At 34.9% G+C, this 24,508-nt stretch overlaps 1 protein-coding gene across 1 annotated transcript in view; it reads left to right on the top strand.

Annotated features, from left to right (window-relative positions):
• The window catches only part of PARG (poly(ADP-ribose) glycohydrolase), a gene marked incomplete at both ends in the record, with an annotated part of 115,078 nt that overhangs the window by 66,067 nt on the left and 24,503 nt on the right, over positions 1 to 24,508 (top strand). Inside the window, 4 exons of the mRNA XM_084244816.1 lie at positions 7,474 to 7,553; positions 11,745 to 11,805; positions 15,374 to 15,449; positions 18,850 to 18,997. Coding sequence (XP_084100942.1) covers positions 7,474 to 7,553; positions 11,745 to 11,805; positions 15,374 to 15,449; positions 18,850 to 18,997 — 365 coding nt within the window. The remainder of the gene's footprint in view (positions 1 to 7,473; positions 7,554 to 11,744; positions 11,806 to 15,373; positions 15,450 to 18,849; positions 18,998 to 24,508) is intronic.

The raw sequence follows: 24,508 nt of genomic DNA on the forward strand, positions 1-24,508 counted from the left end.
ACCTTATTCTTTTGAATTATAAATTATTTTGTTTTTAATTTATATAATTAAGCAATTTTTGTCTTTGATTTCTTTAGTATTTGGATAGGATTGAGAGAACAAAGAACATTTGTATCTATGATTCAGTTACGTAAAGAACCTGTTTATTAAATATAATTCATTGATTATTTTAAAAATTATTAAGGAAATTTCTCTGCCATACAAGTAGACTAACTAGTAGTTAAGTGCTTTGCATCTCTCACAGTTTTTTTTTAATGTAGAAAAAGGAGATAGTTCAATTTTGTATTTAAGTAAACAAACATTTAATTTTGTAGAAATACAGTTTTCTGTTTCCCTAAAGAGTGTTAGTTAAATTAATAATAAAAGATTCTCCAAAGAATAAGTAAGTACTAATTCTGCTTATTAGGAAGAAGTGTTTAATCAGTTGTAGGGTCTGCCAGAGATGCTGTAAATTATAAAATTTCTATTCAGAATTCTGAAGACAATCCCAGTGGTTCTGGGGCTGTTTTTCTGGTTTTAGTTTTGGTAAGTAGCGCCAATTAATAATATTTCAGAGTTAGTGTTTCAGTAGCCACTTAGAATTTGTGGCATGAGTAATCAGCTAGTGCATGTTTCTTGATGGTCTCTAAGATAAATCTTTCCTGTCTTAGTTAGAAGCTTCTTTGGAAGATTGATTCTTTGATTTAATTGTAGACTTTAAAAAGGTGTTTTTTTTTTTCCCCCCCGGTAAGAACTGTCTACAGGAGTGCTGAGTGATGGTTGTATTAGATAGCCTCTTCTGTAAAAATATTTTAAAAAACCAAAAAACTAATATGGGTTTTGTCAAACATACCAAAAAATAGAGAACAGTATATTAAACCCATGTTTTAATCATCCACCTTCAGTACTTAACTAGTATTTTTTAACTTTTTCATCAATCCTACCCCACAATCTCCCCCCTAGAATATATTTTCTTTAAAATTTATTTTATTTATGCATATAAGAGCTGGGTGTAGGCCAGAGGTGTGGGTAGGGGTGTGAGAGAATTCAGAGACAGAGTGGGGAGCAAAACAGGCAGATCTACTGAAATACACGGCTGAGGGGAGCAGCAGGCCAGGCAGGGGAGGTCTGCTGTGCCATTGGGTTTAGCTCCCTGGCGGGGGATCGAACTCTTGCTGCCAATAGCTTCATAGTGCTGAGACTTTAATCCCTTGGCCACCAAGGAGGGCCATCCCCCTAAAACCTTTTAAAGCACATTCTACACATTTAGTTTCACCCATTAATAATTCCATATTTAGGGCCTCCCCGGTAGTGCAGCGGTTGAACGCTGGGTTGCGAAGCTGCCCGCAGTCTCTGCAGCGCCGGTTTGATCCCCGGCTGCTCCCCGGCCACCAGAGGAGGATCCCACATGGTACGCAGACCTCTCCTGCCACCCGCTGCTCCCCTCAGCAGTGTACTTCGGTCCTTCTGACTGCTCTGCTCCCCGCTCTGGCTCTGGTGAATTCTCTCACCCTCCCGCGCTTCTGACTGTACCCAGTGCTTGTATGTATAAATAAATAAATAAATAAATAAAGCTTGCCTCTTAAAAAAAAAAAAATTCCATATTTAAACTTCTTAGATGCCTTTAGTCCTATTTCTTGGATAAATGGTTATAGCACTTTCCTAAGAAAAGGCAAAGGTTCAGGCTCTCCTTCTGTAGTAGGAATTTAAAAATAGTATATAGAAAATGTGCTCAATTACATTAAAATATCTGTACCTATTAAAATACTTTTGTGTTCACATTCATACCTATAGATGTATGAGCATAGGAAATAGGAAAATGAATCAAATTATGATTACCATTGGCTAGTGAGATAATCACTTTTACTTCATCCTTTTCTGTTTTTCTCAAACTGTTTATAATGAGCATATGTTGCTTTTATAATCAAAAGAAAAACAGTTGCCTAGGAGGATAAAGTCTATCAGAAATGGCACAGAAGACAAAGTTAATAAAAAGAGAGGGGATGACTTTTTTTTGTCATTGGATTTTGCACGTGAAATCCCACAGATTTTCTTGAGCTTTTCCCAAACAGCTTATGTGGGTAGCTTCTTCCTTCCTACTTACAGCTCCATAGACACAGTATCATTGTCTCCCCTTCAACCTACAATTTTCCATTAGCATGTAAAAAACCACAAGATCACAGGGTCCTCTGAGGACATGGAGCCTTCTTTTCTGAACAGTAAAAGGTTTGAGGTGACTGACAAATAGACTACATTAAAGTCCCTGGAAGCTTAGTCTTTAGTGACTTCCCATTTCTGCTACCAGATTTTATATTAACATGTCTTTTAAATTTCTTTGGCTTTTTTTCCTTATTGAGATTAACATTGGTTTACAACACTATACATGATTTAGGGGAATAGGTATGTTTTAATTTTGAAATAGCTTTGTTTTTCAGCTTAATTTCTGACAGGAGACTCTGGGACTTCTTATCAACAGCGGCTTATCTTTCATTGTGCCTGGTTGTTTTTCCTCATGTGGGGCTAGTTGGCTCTGAGTTTCAGTCTGTTAGGCTTTTTTTTTTTCTTTTAATTTCAGCATGATAGAAAATCTTTAGCTATTCATCTTTCCTCAGGTTTTCATTTATACTATCCTAATGACTGTGCCTATTGGTCACTCATGTATCTTTTGTGAAATTTCAATTTTTGTGTCATTTTTTACTAGGCATATTTTAATTACCAAATTTTAGAAAGTCTGTATAAAATAAAAATCCTTTCATCTATCATAGTGTTTTTATTTAAGTTTCGTAATTTATTTTCAATGAAAAATATAGTGTTATATCATGAAGAAAGCCAGCTTTTCAAAATTTATGCAACTGATTTCATTTGACTTTGACTTTTAAGATTTTAAATATATTTTTACGTTATTTTTTATAGCAGTTAGTCCTGTTTGGCATAATATGATGACATATACATGTATTACCATCTTATATTGAGGTAACGTTGTTTTATAACTCTTTATATGATTTAGGGGAGTAGGTTCACACCTCCCTCTCCAGATGTATATTACCATACCATGAACACCACCAAAGCGTGAATAATCCTTCACCTTAGTCCATTGGCCCCCCCTCTTCCTTTTCAGCATGTTAGGCTTGATGGGAGAAGAGGCCTAGCCATTTTTCTTAATGAAAGGAATATGGGTTAGAACAATGTAAGCATTTCATGTAAATGAATTTTTTTTGTTGTTCATTATGTAATGCCTTATTCCATTCCAACCACCTCTGCTTACATAGCATGAAATTTTTTTAGCATGAGAATATGTTTTAGTAGCAATAGGTTAATGTTTATTAAGTACTTAAAAGTACAATCACTGTGTACTATTATATTTTACTTACTCCTTATAACAGTTTTATTAATTTGGTATTGTCTTTCTCATTTTCAAGTGAGGAGATGAAGTCTTAGAAAGGTAGGTTGCTTCACCAAAGTAACTGATACAATTGGAATTAGGATATAGTCAACCTCTAGAAGCTGTGTCCCTTAGCCATTCTGCTTAACAGCCTCCTGTTGAATGAACTGCATTAATGAACTACCCTTGGAAATAATTCTTGATCTATAGAGTGAACCAGAACCATTCTTCAGTCCAGAGTGATCATGAGAAACTTAAGCTTGCAGTATCCCACTGGCATTTTCACCAAATAAGAGTTTATCTAGGTCTGTTGGAGATTTGAAACTAGACATACTGTTCCTGGCTGATGGATGTTCTTTTGGTCACCAGGTCATTGAAAAGCACGGCAGGTATAGGCTGTAGTAGTCTCCACAATTGTTTTAGGAAATCCTCAGCAGCCAGAATCTCTGCACTTGGCTCTTACTGAGATGGCATATGTTTTAATTAGCTAAACTAACATACAAGACAATGATGACTATACATGATCATTGATGTTGTCTGTTGACAACTCATTTGAATTCTAGCTAGGTAAAAAAGCTTCTATACTAATAGGTTTAGTGAGTTGAGAGCAAATGACTTGTCTGCAGAACTGGGTCTTGAACACTGTCTTCTGTTCAAACTTAGTCCTCTTTCATTATGTCTTACTTCCTCTGAGGAGCAAAATGCTTTGAGCACACCAGAAATAGAAAATAATCAAATCTTCCCCTTTATCATGTGGCTTATGAAAAATCAAGTACCCAATTTGATAAGCCATTGGATAAGCTTATTATGGAATATTTTGTTTTCTCTTTTGCATAGTTGCTATTTATGATTATAGTTTTTGGCATGAGGGGGTGTGTGGATTGTGTGTGTGTAGTCTCAAAAGAACTATGGCTAGCTAGTTGATTGAATAAAAATAATGTTAAGAGAATGTGGTAGGAGGTTGACGTCAATAAATTGAATAAGTCTTCTTTTTAAATTTATTGTTGTGTTCTTCCAGCCTTGCTTAGTTATGTTAACTACCCCTGACCTTTTCCCCTGCTTGCCTTTCAGGGCCTAAACATTTATATAAAGGCTTCCAATGTGATTAGCATTGATGCTTCTGAGATTGCTTAGAAACTGATGGTCAGAGATTAATTGTAGGTTGCAGCAGTGGTCAGCCCAGGAGGCTTTTACATCTGTCTCTTCCCTGGATTGAAAATGTTGCTGGGGCCATATGGCAAAGTGCTTCACAGAAAAGCCAAGAGCAACTTTCTGGCTGGGTTCCGGATTAGCACTTGCTTCCATTTTAAAGTAGATGTTATGGTGTTTGGGGTTTGATTTACTGTAACTAATGGGATTAATCCTTAACTTGAAATCACATGGGTGTGTGTGTGTGTCTAGAATCCAATTCCAGTAATGTTATCAATATTCTATTCAGGGAAAAATTTCATTAAACTATGTTTCTCTTTATATGTATGGAAAGGAAAACACCAGTTAGTAAGTATCTGACCCTTTATTAACTTATTCTCTTGAAAATAAAAACAGTTTTGTTAAGAACAAAAGTGAGGTTATCTGGCTGGATTTTTCTGTTTGCCTCTTTTAATTAATCTGTAACTATCATTCAGTTAAATGCCAAAATGCTTTCCTTACATGCAGAGGTGTTACTATGGCCTACTTTATGTGCATGTTTACTGTGCACCTGCCAACTTAAAATATGCATACCAAGCCATACATCCCCAAGACCTGAAAATCTGAATTTAAAAAAATTTAGTGTTAAGAAGTTAAAAAATTGGATTGTGCTTGATTATTGTGAGAAGGTCTCATTTGCTTTGAGTCTCTCTGTGTTTATCTGAGTATTTGTGTGAGAGTGTTTTTGTCTCTCATATACTCCTTCCCTCTCCAACCCCCTTTCTGTCATTCTTTACTATGTTCTCTGTGTCCCCCCCACCCTCCAGCCCCCAACCCCCATCTTTCTGTCTCACCCTTTCTGGATTCAGTCCTTTGTCTTCCTCCCTCCCACCTTCCACCCCCCACTACCACCAACACTGTCCTTCAGATAATATCTCATTCTGGTGATGACTTTTATTCATGCCGATGGCTGTATTTTTATGTTATTTTTGCTTGCTTTTGTACCAGGGTAATTCTTTTTATTTGGGTGCTTCTATATACTACTTTAAAATTTTACAACAGCCAAGTCTGAGAATTGGCACAAGGGTTTTAAACCTGCTTCATTTCATCTAACTTTCTCTCCACCTTTCATCTTCCTGCTCCATCAGGAAGATGGAAAAGCATATTTGGTTACATAGTGATTTGAAATTAAGCTTGGAGCAACGCATAAACAGAACACTGAGATTCTGCTTGATTTGTGTCTGTAAGATTTGGACCTACAAAATAACTTGCTTGTAGTGGGTAATAATAACAGCCATATAATTTTCCAGGGAAGTCCATATTGCTAGGGTAATAAATCTGTGGTCTCTAGAGGCTCCTATGGTTAATAATTTGTCATCATGGTGGTGAAATATGTGAGCTTTTATGTGATTTTACAAACTGACCACGTATAAAAGGTAGAAGATCTTTTTATGTTTTGGGGAATTATTTGTAAAGGACAATTGCTATTTTCTCCTGTGCAACAGTTCTGTGGAAGAGAAACTTTCCCCTTAATTGAGTTGTATTAATCTCTAAGCAAAGCCTAGAAAGGGATTTTGCAATGGAGCTCAAGGTGTTCATTTAATAAATCATATTTATTTGATACAGGATGTTTAATTAAACCCCCAAGTGACTTTTCATTTGACTATCATTTTGATTTAAAGAAACTGTATTCTGGTTGGCATATTGCAGAAGAAGCCAAGTGGAAGCCTGTACCATCAAAGATTCTTTCAGCACGAAGCTAGATTTTTAAAGTATTTGCATTTAACATTTTAAGAAAATATAAGTTCTTTTAGATGAGTAAAAATTTTTCACACAAGTCACTCGAGCTATTTTTAAAAATCGATCTTATTTTAAATTAAGTTAGATTTTGGTGAAAATGTTTTCTGATACTAGTATTCTTTTTAGGAAATATGTGTTCCTATAAATTGTTTATTCAGAAATTGACCCTGAATACAGAATTTCAGATCATTGAAAACAAGATCGTTTGAAATTTGCATTTCCTTTCCTTTTGCTAATTCATTTCGGTCTCAACAGGATTTTCTCCTGAAATTAACTTTTTCCTCTCTGCATTGTTATGTAAGCTTGCTTTTCTGATCATGAAATATTTTACCTATTTCTGCACTTATTAAAGTGAACTTCTATTTGAAAGGTTTCTGGTTTTAAAGTTCAAGTATATGACTAGAGGCAGATGAATAACATCTCAGCATTTATAGCCACAGAATTTCCCTATAATTGTTAGATGCCTTTGGAAAGCTAGACCTTGTGCCCTAAAGCATGCCTTTGTGTTTGAAATCTTTAGTGAACCACTTTCCCAGGTCTATGCTTCCAAAGCCCTGCTTTTCTTTCCTCAGGATAAATTGCATTACATGTTACCAGTAACAATGTCACATCATTTCAAAGAAAACTGAATTAAGTAATGCAAGTCCAGGTTGCTGGAAACTAGATGGCATAGGGTAGGCCCTGCTTTGGTTACTGTGCAAAGAATATATTTGTTTCATTACCAAGGACTGGTCACTCCTCCAATATCTTGTCATACCCATTTCTGATCGCTGTTGTCCCCCCATCCCAACACAATCATGTACATTTTTTTTTTGCTCAATCTCTTTACCTACTAATATTATGAACTATAAACAGTATTTGCCATTGGGAAAATTATAAAGCTTTCACTCACTTGCCTAATTGACTTTGGGGGAGCAGATGGTACGTTCTCCCTGGAGGAAGATAGATTGGAGAACTGTGGTGGTTAGAGTGCCGTCTGACTTGAACAACTTAAGAAGCCTGGTTCTAGTGGGTTTCAGTCCTCTCCAGGTATCATATGAGTCCAAACCAGTTTTCTAGTTCTCTTTTGTTATTGCCTTCTGGAAGGATTACCTTTTTTATGTTTGGGTACAATATAGATTTAGTTTTTTGTGAATCATTATAGCATTTTAAATCATCCTTCATTTTTTTTTTGTCTTTTTCAGATTGTTTGAAGGACGTTCATCAAGGAAACCAGAGAAGCTTAAAACACTCTTCTGCTACTTTCGAAGAGTCACAGAGAAAAGTAAATCCCTTTCATTCTTGCTATAATTTTTATCACCAAGGGGGACAATTAGATCAACTGACATTTCAAGGACACTTTGTGTTCAAAGTATACTTTTCCTGCCTGAACCACATTGAAACAGTTATAATTCACTCTTAAAATCTATATAATATGCATAAGTATGTATATACATTAATCTGTGTTGTGTGAGATTTTTGTATACTGTGATATCCTAATGGATTTTCATTAATAAAAACAGTAAATTAATATTTTTAAGAGAAAGCATATTGACCAGGAAGTGTGTTTTGCATGTTCTTTATTTAAAGAAGCATTGACTGCTTTAATTATTTTAAGTGTATTTGCATAGGTCAGCCAGTTCATTACCTCCCTACCTATCCCGTTATTTTGTCCACCCCCCACCCCAATCTTTTGTAGTGTTCTTATAGAACAGTGTTGTATTTAGAGTCTACAAGTCTTTGTTCCTTTCCTCGAGGCTAATAATAGCACTCAAGGCAGTAGTCTAGCATTGCTAGCAATGACCAGCTGATAACAGATTGGAATTGTCACTCTTATCCCAGGAGCTGGGTGATCATGGACAAGTTTTTAACATCTCTAAGCCTCAGTTTCCTCATTTGTAATATAAAAGAATAATAATTACCTCAGAGGATAATTGTAAATATTAAATGAGAAGTTAGATGCTTAATAAATGTTAGCTCTTATCAGTGACTGACCTTTCTTTCAATTATAAAGAAAAATGGAACTTCTCAAAAGTTTGCTTTTGGTGAGCAGGTCAGCTCCAGTCAAGTGAAGTGAGTTCATTTCAGTTCTACCCATCTAGGTTTTGGGGATGTCTTAAAACTTACCACCGAATCATTTTAAGCTCATCTTTCTCCTGTGCTTCCTTTAATAAGTAATCTTGCATTATAGCTTACTTGGCATTTTTCTCCCTTTAATGTTGTTACTGGACTTTGTTTAGCTATTTAGAATGAAGTCAATTATTAGAAATTCAGTATTTAAAGGAAAGAATCATATGCTTCTTTAATACAGAGCTATTTATCTCTTAGTTTATGATTTTTAGTTTTGTGCTCTGTACTGAATGAAATATTAAGGAAAATGAAAGATTATGTGGACTTTATGAGACAAAACTAAATTAGAATTTGTAATAATTTGTTAGAAAAATGAGTACTTTTTTGCTATTCTATATCTCAGTTGAATGAATACCATTATTTTACTGACGTTATTCAAAATTTACATTTTTGTCCTTGGAGTCAATAATGTATGACTTCTCTAAAGCCAACTTATTTTCTAAATTTGGGATTTGAAACTGAGGGAAATAGCTAAACTCTGTTTTGTACCAAGTAATTTATAAACCATCATAAGTATTAGGAATTAGGCTCAAAAAAATAAGTTCTAATTAGACATTTTACCTTCTGGCTTTTTCATTGCACATGGTAATTTAGTTCTTTGTGGAATATAGTAAAACATGGTATAGGTTTTCAGGATATGAAGTTACAGGCTTAAGGAGGAAATAAATAAGTGGAATAAAAGATTTGCAGCTTAATGATTAGGTTATATAGAAGCTCTGGAGTCCTGAATAGAAACTGTGGAAACCTATTTATTTAAAGTACCTAGATTTCATTAAATCTAGGACATTATAGATGGTAAGACCTGCCATTATGTTTTGTACTACTAAAAAGGAAAAAACTCTCAGGATAGAGAGTTGTAGAAGACCTCTCTTACAAAGCTGGTCGATTGACGGTCTGTACCCTTAGTCTAAGAATTAAGGGACAACAAAGACACAAGTGTCAGCATTGTCACTGAGGGAGAGAGAGAAAACTTCTCCCCTGAGAAGTTTGGGGACTGAAGTCAGAGAACCACTGTGGTACACAAAAGCCTTCAAGAGGATTTAATTCATACTGATCTCAGATGGGTGGGGCACATTTTCTCTGGAAAAGTTTGACATTAATCCAGACCAACAGCAATGACTAAATACTTATATCAATATTAAAGATGTATCCCAGTTTCAGAAATTAAGTACATGACAAAATATGCTTTTTAGAATTCACAGAATATAATTCTATCATAACTAACTTTTCCATGTTGTCTTACATCAATATATTTGTAGTGAGGATCTTGAGACTAAAAGCTTTTTTTTTTTTTTTTTTTTTGTGGGACCCTTGCCGGCGGCCGGTTACGAACCTGCGCTGCAGAGGCTGCGGGCAGCCTCACAGCCCAGTGCTCAACCGCGGCACCACCAGGGGAGGCCAGACACTAAAAGCTTTTAAAGAACTTTCTGTATTAAATCATTTTCAATATAGCTTTAGATAAAGTATTTTATACAGTATTTAAAAGTTGGTGATTCATGTCGTTTATATTGTGATTTTATTAAGAGAATTATTTGATTAACCCAAATAAAATATTTTGAGAAAAAAGGAGCCTTTTTATGGATTAAAGGTAATAGGTATAACCTCAGTGCTAAAGAGCCAGGTTTCTTGCCTTTTCTTGCTTTACCAGCAATGTTCATTTATGAATTTCTCTTGTTCTCTTTTATGTATGTGGAGGACATTTAATATTTACTGTTGATAGAATAGCTTCTCTCATGTTTGAATTGTTTGACTTCTTACTTGTAAGTTTTAAGTATACTATCCATTTGTTTTAAACTTAGATATCTAAGGAATATTTTAAAATCCATGTTAACAAAATTCTGTTTTCTAAACTACTGCATGTAATTTTTGAGTTGCTTCTGCTTCCGACTGAGAGCAGAGAAATATGAAATCATCCAAAGGAATGAAAGGATAACCAAGCTTTCATTGGTACTCTACTACCATTACCACTAATAGTTCCTGACATACTGCTCTTTGCTTAAGAACTTTTATTTTAGCAGAAGAAAACAGAAATGGCCTGGCCTTTTTAGTTTCTTCTTTGATTCGAATTACATAGATTACTTTTAGCCTGCTGATTTATTTGTTGTTTTTGCCACTAGTTTTTTTTTTTAAAACAAAAAAAAAGGATCTAAAATTATTGCATTTTGATCCTCTACTATCTATTGCTTTTTGAAAACTGTGTTATCTTTCTTCTCTAACCTCTTAGAACACACTAATTCCTCCTTCCGGCTAATGCTCTTTATAAGTAGAGCAAATGCATATTGTCTGAGCCCTGAATTGAACTCTGTCAACTCCAAAGCTCACACCAGCTATTTCCTTTTTTAATCTTAAACATATTATCTTATTATAAAAGCATGTAAATGTGGACACATTCACCAGTCTTTAGGTGTAGAGTTAAAACCTGACTTTGAGAAGAAGTCTACAGATTAAAAATTCACTTTTCTCTTTATCTTATAAGCTACACCCATTATATATCCTTTTGTTCAGTGATTTGTTTGAAAGAATATTTAGTTTGAAAAACCTCACCAAAAAGTACTAGCACTCAGATTCTGTAGTTGTATTGTTATTTGTATAGTTTTGTTTAGTGAAGGCTTATGGTTTTTTTTAATTTTTTAAATTTATTTTATTTATTTTTATTTTTTTAAATTTTTTAAAATAAATTTTATTTTTATATTCCCCATACAATTGCAATCCCCTTATTTTGACCCCAATCCCTCCCCTCCTTACCCCCCCCCCCCATAGAGTGTCTCTGGTTCATAGTTTTTTGTTGATTTTGATTTTCACTTTCTTATAGTTATTCATTTTCCTGGTCCCTTATTTAAGTTTTCTAGATTCCTGCTATGAGTGAGACCATCCGGTATTTTTCTTTTTCTTTCTGACTTATTTCGCTGAGCATGATCCCTTCCAGTGCCATCCATGTTGCTGCAAATTGCATGTGTTTATCTTTTTTGAATGCTGAGTAATATTCCATGGTGTATATGTACCACATCTTCTTGATCCAGTCATCTGTTTTTGGGCATTTGGGTTGTTTCCAAAGCTTAACTATTGTAAACAGTGCTGCAGTAAACATAGGGGTGCAGGTGCTCTTTGGAATTGATGTTTCTGTGTCCTTTGGGTAAATACCTAAGAGTGGAATTGCTGGATCATAAAAGTTCCTACTATAAGGATAATGTTATTTTAAATCACACTTCTATTGTATTCCTCTGCTATACTTGGTATTTCCTGATTTGCTTTATAGTCATTGTCAGACCCATTATTATGTGGAACGTATGTAATCTCTTCAGAACTGAAACTTACCTTGGGTATTTTTCATCTATTGCTTTTGTAGAACCTACTGGGTTGGTGACATTTACACGACAGAGTCTTGAAGATTTTCCAGAGTGGGAAAGGTAATAATAAAAAAAAAAATCATGGAATCTTAGAATTAAAAGGACTTTTTTTTTTTTTTTTAAATCATGAGAGGATTCTATTTTGTAGCCCCTGGGAAGATGGTTTCCCAACCTCTAAATGCCCTAGTATTAGGAGGTTTCATAATTGATCCTTTGATAGCTCTCATTATTAACAAGGTATACCTTTTGAATCAAAGTGTGTAACCTTTTGACTTATACTCTTTTGACTAAGTTTTATCTTCTGACACAAAGGCATATTTAGAATTAAGTGTTATGTATAAAGACACTAAAATTAGTGGACTATCAATATTTAAATGTTCATTTTCACCCTCCTTTTTGGTCAGTATTTTGTGTTTTGTGTTTTATGACTTTCTTTCTGAAAGACAAGACTGGGAAAAGTTTTTTTTTTTTTTTTTTTTTTTTTGTTAAACTAAAATGTAAATATTAATTACCTAGATTCTGATTGGGAAGAATTTTGAAGTTTAACTATCCCATCTCCTAGGTGGCACATTTTGTGAAAATTGCTAATGTACCTTTTTTCCCTTACTAATTTATCTGCAAATACTGAGGAGAATAATAGCCAATCTGGGTTCATTCAAATTAGTAAATTTCTTAATGCCCTCAAATAGTTAACACATTTCCTAATCTGAGCAAATCACCAAAGCACTTAAAAAAGAATGGATCTACTTTCTAAACACACTTTGAGGCCATAATTAAGCATACTAAGTTTATATTTTGCATGTGCATTATTATTAAGCAGTGCCACTCATTTTTACCTAATGATAATTTTTATCATAGTTTGTAATTATGTTTGGAGTGAATAATGGAAGAGACTCATTTTTAAGAGAGTTACCTGGAGAAGGCAAATCTGCTTAGGTGACTTTCATCCATTAAAGGTACTTATTTGTGAGGTGAAAGAAAAGCAAACTTACTTTAAGAGTGGAATGCATGACTGAGATGATTATTAGTAGAAGAAAATGGATAAAATTAAATAAACTGAAAAAAAGCAGTAAGAATTGCTTTCTTAGCTCTTGTATTAGTTTGGATGTTTTTATTCGTCTTACTTTAGTATAGAAATATGGATGTTTTTGTTCATGTTACTTTAGTATCTATACTTTAGTATAGATTTTATAGACCATTCAGAGGGCTTGTTTTAATTCAGCTCAGAATCTCTACTCTGCATCTGACATTCATTTGGCTCTAATGTTAAAGGACATCCATTTGTACATTGTAATCCAGGAGAGAAGGAATAGGTTGAAATGCAAAGATTGGCGAGGCTACTGTGTCAGTGAGATAAATTTGCTCTTAAGATTAACTTTGATAAGCAGAATTTCACTTGATAACCTTTCTAAGTTTTTTTATTTTATTGATCTTTTTTCTTTTATTTGCTTCATAAGTGAATTGGAGAATAAAATTAAAATTGGTGTCTTTAGACTTCACAGAACCACAAACATGCATTCACATAGAATGAAGAAGGTGCATTCACATGAAGAAGAGATGAGGATTATTGATATTCCCAAGAGTAAGGGATTAAGTGGGTGCCAGGAAGTTAGAGGATTTTCTGATTGTCCAGTTTCTAGCACGTTATAGTTAACCCTTTGATTATTAGTAAGTATCTTAGCCAAGCTTAGTTAATCACAGAGTGCTACAATAGACTATGTCTTTCATAGTCTGGGCAGTGGTATAAGGGATTCTCTGGAGTCAAAAGGGGATACCTATCAGCAAGTTGATTTAAGAATACCAGCAAGTTGATTTAAAAAAAACTAGTTTCTAACCATTTCATAATTTTTTGAGAACTTAACTATAAATTGTCGACTTTAGTCATGGAGAATAGTTGGCAACAGATGAGATTTCTGTTTTGAAATCCTGACTGACATACCAATGATGACTGCATCATGCTGCTTTTCAGTTGTACTCTCACAAGTGGTCTTTGTTTGAATAAAATGGCTAGGAAAATAGGATTCCCCACCCCCCCCAAAAAAGGAGGTTTAAAAATATCAAACGTATGGTATTACTTTCAACAGATTTAAAAGTAATTTTTCTAAAAGTATAATATACTGGTTAAGAACTTGGACCATTGACATAGGCTACCAAAGTTCAAATCTCTGTTGCTTCTAGCCATGGACAGATTACTTATATGCTTTCTTTGCGTTGTCTTTCCATCTATAAAAGCAGTTAGTAATAAGGTCATTGCTAAGTACTGTTAATGATATAGAATTGGTTTATAATATAAACCAGGTAAACTCTATAGTGGAGGAAAAGGTTTACCTTGACCCTCTTAGGGTCTGTGACTGGATCTGAAAATTAAACCGACAAATATTAATAGGAGAAAAATGTACAGATTTATTGTAAGCTTTATTTGATATAGTAGTTTTCATAAGGAACTGAAGGCCCAAAGAAACAGACCTGTGTATTTTTATACTGTCTGATAAAGACTTCTGGAGGAATATGATAGATTAAGGAGTATGGAAAAGGTGTATTAGACTGAGGAAAGAATAAGACCTACTTATTAAGATTTTTTTTTTTTAGATTTATTTATTTATACAAGCACTGGGTACAGTTAGAAGCATGGGTGGGTGAGAGAATTCACTAGAGCCAGAGCGGGGAACAGAACAGACAGATGGACCGAAATACACTGCTGAGGGGAGCAGCGGACGCGGCAGGAGAGGTCTGCGCGCCATGTGGGACCCTCGCTGGTGCCTGGGTATCGAACCAGTGCTGCCGAGGCTGCGGACAGCTTTGCAGCCTAGTGCTCAACCGCTGCGCCACTGGGGGAGGCCCATTAGGATTCTTCTTAAAGTCCTTTTGTCCTCAGAGATAAAAGTACCCTCTTCCTCTGGGTATAGGGAGGACATCTTTCATTTAGGTTTCTGTGTCCTGTTCCTGAAAGGAAGTATGAGGTGTGGAGAAAGTCAGAGTGACCTTCTTGTTTCTGTCATTTTCTCAGACTTCTGCAGCTTAAAATACTCAGTATGTCAACAGGCCATATTTTGGAGTAGCATGTTCTATATCTCATCAACACCCCAGTGATCATGATTTATGAAAGAGAAAGAAAACAGTTGTGACTTATAGGTATTAAGTTCATCTGTCAATTTATTATAAAAATACCAGTGATCAGAATTTCTGTGGCATGTGTTTTCATCAGGACACCCATACACACACACATACACACATGCATATGGTTATCAAACAAGTGAAAATAGAGCCCATCTGTGAATCATGATTCGGTACCATTTCTATGTCATTCCTCAGGTTGCCTACTCTAGCATAATACATTTCATACATCTTAATTTTTTTATATTTTGAGAAGTTTTTCAACTCTTAGAAGAAACTTTGTTATGTTATAGGGGAAAGACAGGTTTCAAGACAATATTTTATCTCAATTTAAATACATTATGTATTTGAATAAGAAAAAGTTTGGGGGTATCTATACCAAGAATTAACATTAGGCATCTGTTTCTGTTCTCTAGTGTTTTAATTTTCTTTTGAACTTTTCTGTATTTTCAGATTTTTCTGTAGTGAAATATTTGTCATTAAAAAAATAAAGGAATATCTTTTTTAATTGTAGATGTGAAAAACCTCTGACTCGATTACATGTCACTTATGAAGGTACTATAGAAGGAAATGGTCAAGGCATGCTACAGGTAGGTGAATCATGGCAGTACGTGTGTGTTTGAGACTTTGTCTTGTCAAATTTCTGACAGCAAAGGAAATTTGAAAAGCTGTTTATTTATCTTCTGCTGATTTAATGCAAAGAAGTGTGATAGAATAGAGAAAAACACCAAACAGATCATTTTGACAGCCTCGGTAATACTGTTATTTGCCAAGTACACTCTCTCTTTCTTACATGTGCCTTTAAAAAAAAAAAGCCTTTTGACAGAAAATCCTAAGATCTTGACAACATCAGACCTCTTGGTTCAGACATTGATTGTAGATTGACAGTGGAAGAAGTTCCCAGGGTACTGTCTTGACAAGCTGTCACCAAGCAATTTTGTTCTTTTTTTTTAAAGGCCCTTGCTCTGCCCTAAACGATGACCAGCTGGAGATGTTTTTCTGCCACCAATCTTGTTTAGGTCTAGGAAGCAGACATCTAAAACTGATTGATAAGAAATTCCTCTCTCCCATATGTAACAGTTTCAGGCATGTGAAACAACTATGCTTGCTATTGTTTCCCTGTTTTAGAACAGATAATTTTGTCCATCTTTCAATCCTTATTATTAATCAGTGTTACTGCCTTTACTAGAGAAAATATTTTTGGGACAGGGAGTTAACAAAGCTGTATATCTAGCTTTCTTTTTGCTTTATAGTGACCTTTTCTTTTTAAATCACTAATCAAAGACAATGTTAATGTTAAGTTCTTAGGTCACTTATAAGAGCATTATAAACTTAGTTTCCTTAGAGAGAAGCTTGTGTATTTCATTTTTTGTGGGAATAGCGGATTTTTTTTCTAGATTTTTATTTGATGTTAGAAACTAAGTGAAGCAGTTGCCTGAGAATGAACTAATTTATTTGAATAACTTAATATTTATTATAAAAGAGCCGACTGGTTTGCATCTGGCTAGTTATTATACACTTTTGCTCTAGTGCCAAATGACCTGCAATTCTTTTTCACAGTGGCATTTTATTTTTCAACATATTTTGTAATTTAAATCTTCAAAGAGGGGTCTCCCTGGTGGCACAGTTGGTTGAGCACCTCACTGTGAAGCTGTCCGCAGCCTCTGCTACGTGGGTTCGATCATGGCTGGCCAGTGAGAGTCCCACATGGCGAAGCAGACCTCTCCTGTTGTGCCCGCTGCTCCCCTCAGCAGTGTATTTCATCAGACTGCCTGTTCTGTTCCCCACTCTGTCTCTGGTGAATCCTCTCACCCTCCCATGCATCTGGCCTGTACCCTGGTTCTTGTATTTATAAATAGATAAATCTTAAAAAAAAAAAATCTTCAAAGAGGCAAACAATGTTTTATTTTAAATCATTTTCTCCTAATGATTCTTTGAGATTATAAACAAATATACTTAGGATAAGGAATTAACATTTTTCCTATCCTTGAATTTAAAAACTTTTAAAATTGTCTTCAATCAATAGCTTTTTTTCTATTTTAAACCATAATTTTGAAATGTGATTAAAATTTATTTCAAATGAATATCACTTTTTCCTCACATTTCCCGCTCCATGACTTTTTTTCCTACATTAAATTCTTCGATTAACTGAGGGAGTCTTAATACAGAGGAAATAAACAAAGCTACTGCTACTTAGCACCACAGGAATGCTGACCTTTCATTAGAATACAATTCAGCATAGAATTATTTAGCAACATTCAAAGCTGAGATTCTCCCCACCCTGGAATATATTATAGATGAAATGTGAGACCTCAGTCGATTAAAAGAATACAATAAAGGCTTCTAGCACTATTAATTGTACTCCACCCATGCCATGCATCCCCAGGAGATCAGGGAATATTGTATTGCAGTGCTGCAAAACCCTCTGTAGCATATAAATTACATTATGCTGAATGGCAACATAACAAAACTTTCTAGGAGTGTTATCATTTCTTTTCATCAAGTTATAATTCAGAAACTAAGTAATCTGAACAAATAGGTTTAAATTAAAGTGACTTAAAAAATAACTGCTTAAAAATAAAGACACACTCATATGCTCAGTTTTATGTATATTTCTCACCTATAATAGAGAGCCTTTTATTAACTTTTAAGTAGAAATTTTGATTTTCTAAAAGACCCCATGCTTTCAGAGGCATATTACATTTAGTGGATCTTTTGTTGAGGTAACATTGGTTTGCAGTAGTGTATATGATTCAGAGATACAGCTATTCCTTTACCTGAGTGTCAGCTAAATCTAGATAGAATGCCATGTCTCCCCTGTTTTCCCCATGTTCTGATTTTAGTTAATTGTTTCATTTGGAAAATATCAAGTATATACTGTTAGGATCTTTACTGATCATCACTCTGCCTGAATCCCATCTTAGCATGTTTTAGAACTGAAATAATGCCAGCAAGTTTAGTGTGCTTTCTCTTCATCTTATATAACTCATCTTTATTAATTGGCACTTGGGGATCTGATCATAGTGCTCCATGGAATGCTTATATATAGTTTTAAACCAAATTGGAAATACTAATTTAGTTGAATCTTTCTTGCTAAATTGGGTTTTCTGTCTTACTTCATTTTCCTCCATTTATTTATTTATTTGTTTGTTTGTTTATTTTTAAAGATTTATTTATTTATGTATACAAGAGCTGGGGCACAGGCCAGAGGTGTGAGGGGTGAGAGGATTCACCAGAGACAGAGTGGGGAGCAGAATAGGCAGACTGACTGAAATACACTGCTGAGGGGAGCAGTAGGCGAATCAGGAGAGGTCTGCTGCACCATGTGGTTAGCTCCCTGGCCTGGGATTGAACTCATGCTGCAGTGGCTGTGGACAGCTTCATAGGTTGCGTCTTCACCCTTTGTGCCACCAGGGAGGCCCCCTCCCTATATTTAAAAAAAAGTTTGCTCATGCAGTTTGGTGTCTGAGGTTGCATTTAGAAGGAAGAAATTCTATCCCTTTACTTTTACACAGAAGAAAAAGGTTACTCAAAAAAGGTCAATCTCTAAACTTTTCAATTCTTTAAGGACAAATATTTAATTGTTATACTATATAAAATACACAAAGGGAAAGTGAATAGTGATTGGTGGGGAAATGACCTTGAAATCTTTCCATGTAAAGACCTCCCTTGACTTGTGGTCATTGGACCACAAATGTTTATAAGCAAGAGGCAATACAAATACATTGAGTCTTTTGCCTAAAAGCTCTATTTTCCAAGTTTCTTTTAAGGTTTTCTAGAATCCATATTGATATGCAGTGATACTAACTACAATGAGGTGAAAAGAATGTAGTCAACCACAATCTTTTTTCCCCGGGAAGATTGATTAATAATTTGGGGGATCGATTTATATAGCAAAGAACAGGAAAATGACCACTTAAAAGGAGTACACTTCTTTATCTCATATATAGGTATTTTAGACCATCTAACATGTCACATTTTCCCACAAAGGTGGACTTTGCAAACCGTTTTGTTGGTGGTGGTGTAACCAGTGCAGGACTTGTACAAGAAGAAATCCGTTTTTTGATCAATCCTGAATTGATTGTTTCACGACTCTTCACTGAAGTGCTGGACCACAATGAGTGTCTTATCATCACAGGTTAGTTTGGTGAAGTCTGGACAATGGAGTAGTTTCCCTATCTATGAATATCTATCGTGAAGTCTAGAGGCCACCCAGATAAAGCTTTTCTCTACAATGGACACTACCCCCTTATTTTTATTTATAAATTTATACTTGGTTTTTAGAAATTGTAATAGTTTTATTTTCATAATCCTGAATATGAACACTTTATCCCCCATCTTTTCCTTCTTTCTTGGCATTTTAATCTAGGAATAAGGATAAAAACTATTCAATTAGCTTCCAGTTTGGAATTTTACAATATCATACCTTAAAAAGAAGATAGTAATATGTCTTCGAGTGTGTATCCTAGCATTTTTGTTCCATTACATTTCCAAAGTGATCTGTTGTACTGCAGTCTGAAGACAGTATACTTAAGTATAAAAAGCACATTTACAGTAATTGAAATCAGTACAACAGTGAACTTTATAGAAGAAAAATAAATCAGTAACCTTATATTCTTCCCAATCTCTATAATCCTAAGAGGAAAAAGTATGTTCATTTTAGTACCTTTCCTAGATTTAAGTTAATATAGAAGGAAGAGAGAAGGAAATGTAATAAATGTATACTTTAGGTGTGCTATTAAGATTCAATTTTTTTCTTTTTTTTGATTTGATTTATTACTATGCCACAGTATATTCTTATGAATGTACAAATTAATGATTAACTCAAAGTTCTTAAGAAACTGTAAATTAGACACCATGGGAAAGTTAAGCTATTTATTTTTGAGTACCTGAAAGAACATGCCCACATAAAAGCCATAATTAGCCATCCATTGCTGATACTATTTTCTTTCTGCAGAAAGAGGATTTATTTCCTCTGAATTTTTCCTGCTTTGAATTTAGTCTAAGAAACTAAAGATTCAACAGTGTTGAATTTGGTTCAACAGTGTTGGATAATTTGGTCAATTGTTATTACAGTGTATACTCAACTAATTTATGACAAAACTGAAATGCTGAGGTCAAATCTTAAAGATTGCCCCAGATACATTTATAGGCAACCTTCAGGAGAAGATCTAAATTTCATTTCTTATGCTTTGCTTTCAAGTTTATTTCTGTCTTTTAATAATTTGATTATGATGTATGTAGGTGTGGATCTCTTTCACTTTATCTTTTTTTTGGAATTCATTGAGCATCTTGAGTATTTAAATAAATTTGGGAAATTGTTGCCATTATTTCTTCAAATAATCTTTCCCTTTCTATCCTCTACTTCTACAACTCCCATTATGCACATGTAGGTACATTTGATGGTGTGGTATCCCACTGATTTCTGAAGCTCTGCTTATTTTTCTACATTCTTACGTTCTCAGGCTGGTTAATTTCAATTGACCTGTATTCAAGTCTACTGATTCCTCCTTCGTCTGCTCTAACCTGTTTTTGAATCCCTCCAGTGAAATTTTTATTTTAGTTATTGCAGCAACTTCAGAATGTCTAAAGTTCTTTTTATAATACCTTTTATTGAGATTCTTTACTTGTTATTTTATTTATTGAGATTCTCTACTTGTGAGGCATTATTTTCATACTTTCATTTAGTTCTAAGACATAGTTTCCTTTAGGTTTTTTACTACATTTAAAATAATTTTTAAAGTATATGTTCTTTTTTATGTATGGTTACTAAAGTTTATGCTTGGTAGGATTAGTAACCATCTAATGATTGGTCAGAGATTTCCTTAGATACCCAGAATGAGTAAGTCTCACAGTCATTTTGCGCTGGCTCCAATGTGATAAAATAAAGCCAGCACTGTCAGGGAGTCAAATGACGACAATTCTCTGAAAATGGACTTTGAAGTAACTGCAGCTCTCCTTTGCCTACTCTTTTTTCACTCTCAGGCTGTTGATTTTTACTATGATTACAGACTGTTGGTGTTTGAGGCTACTTGGAGCTTGAAAGAGTAGAAAAGGAATAGGGCAAATTAAAATGCCACAAAATTTACAGCTTTTTCCAAGAATTAGCCCAATTTTTCTTTAATAAGCCTTTCTAAAATTGCTGCAAGTCTTTGGTTAATTTCCAAAGTTCAGAAAAAATTGATTCTCATAATTTTTGCTAATCTTACTGTTTTTATGAAGGCGAGAATTTGTTAATTGTTTGAGTTCATATAACAATGTAAAAATGGGGGCCACCCTGGTGGCCTTGGGGAGCTATCACCTCGATGGCCCACCATGATGGCCCACGACCACAGTCTGAGTTTTACCCCCAGCAGGGAGCTGCCTACATGATGTAGCAGACTCTCCTGTCTCGCCTGCTGCTCTCTTTAACAGTGTATTTAAGCAGATCCACCTTCTCTGCTCCCCTCTCTGTCTCTGGTGAGTCCTCTCACCCCTTGCACCTCTGGCTACACCCAGTTCTTCTATGCAAAAATAAATAAAATCTTTTAAAAAAGTAAGTAAAAAAGGAACTTTAGCAAAGGAATTTCTACTTGAGTAGAGCCTCAGCTATTTGAAGTTAATAACCTGAAGTATTTGATCCAAGAAGTCTGAGGTTGTCATACAAATTATACTGATATAGAAATAAAAAATTCTTTTATTCTCAGCATTGCCTCAACTCCCATAAGGATCATCTATTTGTATTGTTATTATGTATGCTGATTGGAAGGATGTAGTTGGAAAGGATTTGGGGAGAAGAGAGTACACAGACGTACCAAAAAAAAATTAAAACTGTCATAAACCTGTTGTTAGGCAACTAAGTACTCTCAATATCGATCTCATATTGTTTAAAGGAAGCTCTGAAGGCCTGAAATGTTACTATCTCCAGCATTTGGGCATATCAAATAATACTTTAAAGGGTTTTAAAAGTTTTAGCACTTAACCTGGTTTTGAACTGAAGACTCAAAACAAAATATTCCATCAGTTTTTAAGATGAGGGGCCTCCCTGGTGGCACAGTGGTTGAGCGCTGGGTTGCGAAGCTGCCCGCAGCCTATGCAGCACCGGTTCGATCCCCGGCTGCTCCCCGGCCACCGGAGAAGGGTCCCACATGGCGCGTAGACCTCTCCTGCCGCCCGTTGCTCCCCTCAGCAGTGTACTTCGGTCCTTCTGCCTGCTCTGCTCCCCGCTCTGGCTCTGGTGAGTTCTCTCACCCTCCTGCGCTTCTGACTGTACCCAGTGCTTGTATAAATAAATAAATAAATCTTTTAAAAAAAATTTTTTTTTTTAAGATGAATTTACATCCTTGAATTTAAAATGTTGGCAGAAGACTGGGCATTTAAACTCAAAACTAATTTGTTTCATTTGCTTCATTTTCTTGTATTAGGGAAGTAGTAAGTCTCTTGTCATCTACCATTAATGTTACTATAAAGGATATACAGGATATAAATGCCTTGAGAATACTAACAGGAAAACATTAGAATTTTTCTTTTTTTTTAAATAGTCTGCCCTCAATCTAAAAGAGGATCCTTACTCTGTGGCTACATCTGGTCTCTAGCTTACCTGCATTCAATGTAAAACTGAATGGGAAAATTGCAGCTCTATGACTCACTTTCAGATCTGTAATTACCTCAGGCTAAGGACATCCGGGGTGACTTTTAACTCAGCATTTTTCCCCACATCCACTTAACTTTATTATAGTGCCTCCTAATTAATATCTGTGATGTGAAGTTCCCTTAATGGAAATGGCCATTTCATCATCTATTTGATGTTGGATTTCTGCCATCTCCCTTCTTTGGACACTCTTAACTATGCACTGCAATCTGTCTGCCTGATCAATTCCATTCCTTCAATGATGCATCTAGGCTCCGTGAGCTAATGGCTGTGACTATGCTGCCTGAATCTGTAGAAGAGTTTGAGAAATTGGAAATAAATTAAATTTATCATCATTGTAGGGCATCTGGTTGGTATCAGACTTTTAAATGAATATGAAACAGGTCATACAAACAGGCAAATACTTTTATCCAGACAGTGTTATTCCTCTATTTGCTGTCATCTTCCCTGGGGTAGCCATGAGTTAAAACCTTTCAGTAAAAGTCTAGATAGAGGGAAAGAATTAAAACTCCAATCTTCCATTTTTTCCCCTTCTGTTCCTCTACAACATCCAGCAAATCACTTCAATACCAAAGTGTGCTGCAGTGGACCTTGGAGATTGTTCTATTGTTTCTGTTTGGTGAGCACATAAAACTAATGCCTGCACATGAAACTTACTGAGCAGAATGTTTGTACATCTCACATATAACCTGCCCTTTACTGAATCAAAACATTCCAGACCATCGATCTTTATATCTTGTGTGAGTGTCCATAGAACTGATAAAAGGACAAAAGTGTACACCATTATTTCTAGTACTGGGACTGTCTTACAGAGTCACACTATAGGAGCTGCCTGTCACTAACAACACAAACAGCCTATTGCTAACTAAATGACACCAGCTCATTGGGGATGATTTAAATTCATTTGAAGTTTGCCTTTTCTTAATTTTTATTAATCATGGAAATGAAGGCAAGAGTGTTCTGTCTGCTGCACCAATGTGTGAGTGTTAATAATAGAAAGTGGGTGGCTGGTTTTCATATAATCCTTTACAAAAGAACAACTCACTGGTCAATGCAATTTTTTTAAACCTTCAAATATTTTTTCCTGTGTTCATCACAAATTTTCATTTTTTTGAAGAGGGTATTAGAATGTTTCTTACTACTAAATCCAAAAACTCATAAAGCTGTCCTTGAAAAGATTTTAATGGGTCTCTTCAAATTTTCGTCCTTAAGTGAAGATTGTCTTTGAACATGTGTCCCTAGACACAAAGTTCATTCAATCTTTTGTCTTGTTTGTTATTATTATTTGTTTTTGCATTTTCATCATAGTTTATAAGTGAATTTGAATTTAAAACAATTTAAGAACATCCATTTTTTAGAACTGATGGAGGACATAATTTTGAAAGATGTCTGCTTAGAAAAGGACCTAATTTGATTAGAGTGCAAGCATCTATATGTGCATTTTCTATTTCTCGTTCCTAAAATCTAACTTTGTTCTTCTTAGAAAAGAAGACTGAAACCATCCTAACTTGAAGTAGAATTATGATAATTGATATTTTTCCCAACTACTTTATTTTCAAGAAACAAGTGTTTGTTTTCATACTTAAGAGATCTAAGTAAACAGTAATTTTTTTTGGGGGGGGGGGATAAACAGGAAGAAATGAGTCTGGTCCACACTAGGGCAGAAATTAGAAAAGAACAAGACTATTCCTGACATTTTATTTTGATAGACCAGATTGTTCATAAACTCCATATAAATGCAGTCATTTATCTTTACCTCCCTTACGTTAAGTTTAATGACCCCAGTACTAGCTACTTTGGTTTTGAAAAATTTTAAATTCATCTTACTTGGTTTTCTAAGCAATTCCAGAAGGTAAACAAGATAAGATTTATTAACAGGCTTGATTTATAGATAAGATGAAGTCCAATGAGATTTATTATGTAAGGATTCACTTTGGGTACCTCATGTCTCCTAACATCAGTGTGGTGTTCTTTTTTTAAATCATGCCATACTGTCTTTGTAAATGTGAATTTTTTTAT

This window comes from Talpa europaea (genome assembly GCF_964194135.1).
Source record: "Talpa europaea genome assembly, chromosome: 10".
In the NCBI taxonomy this organism is placed as follows: Eukaryota; Metazoa; Chordata; class Mammalia; order Eulipotyphla; family Talpidae; genus Talpa; species Talpa europaea.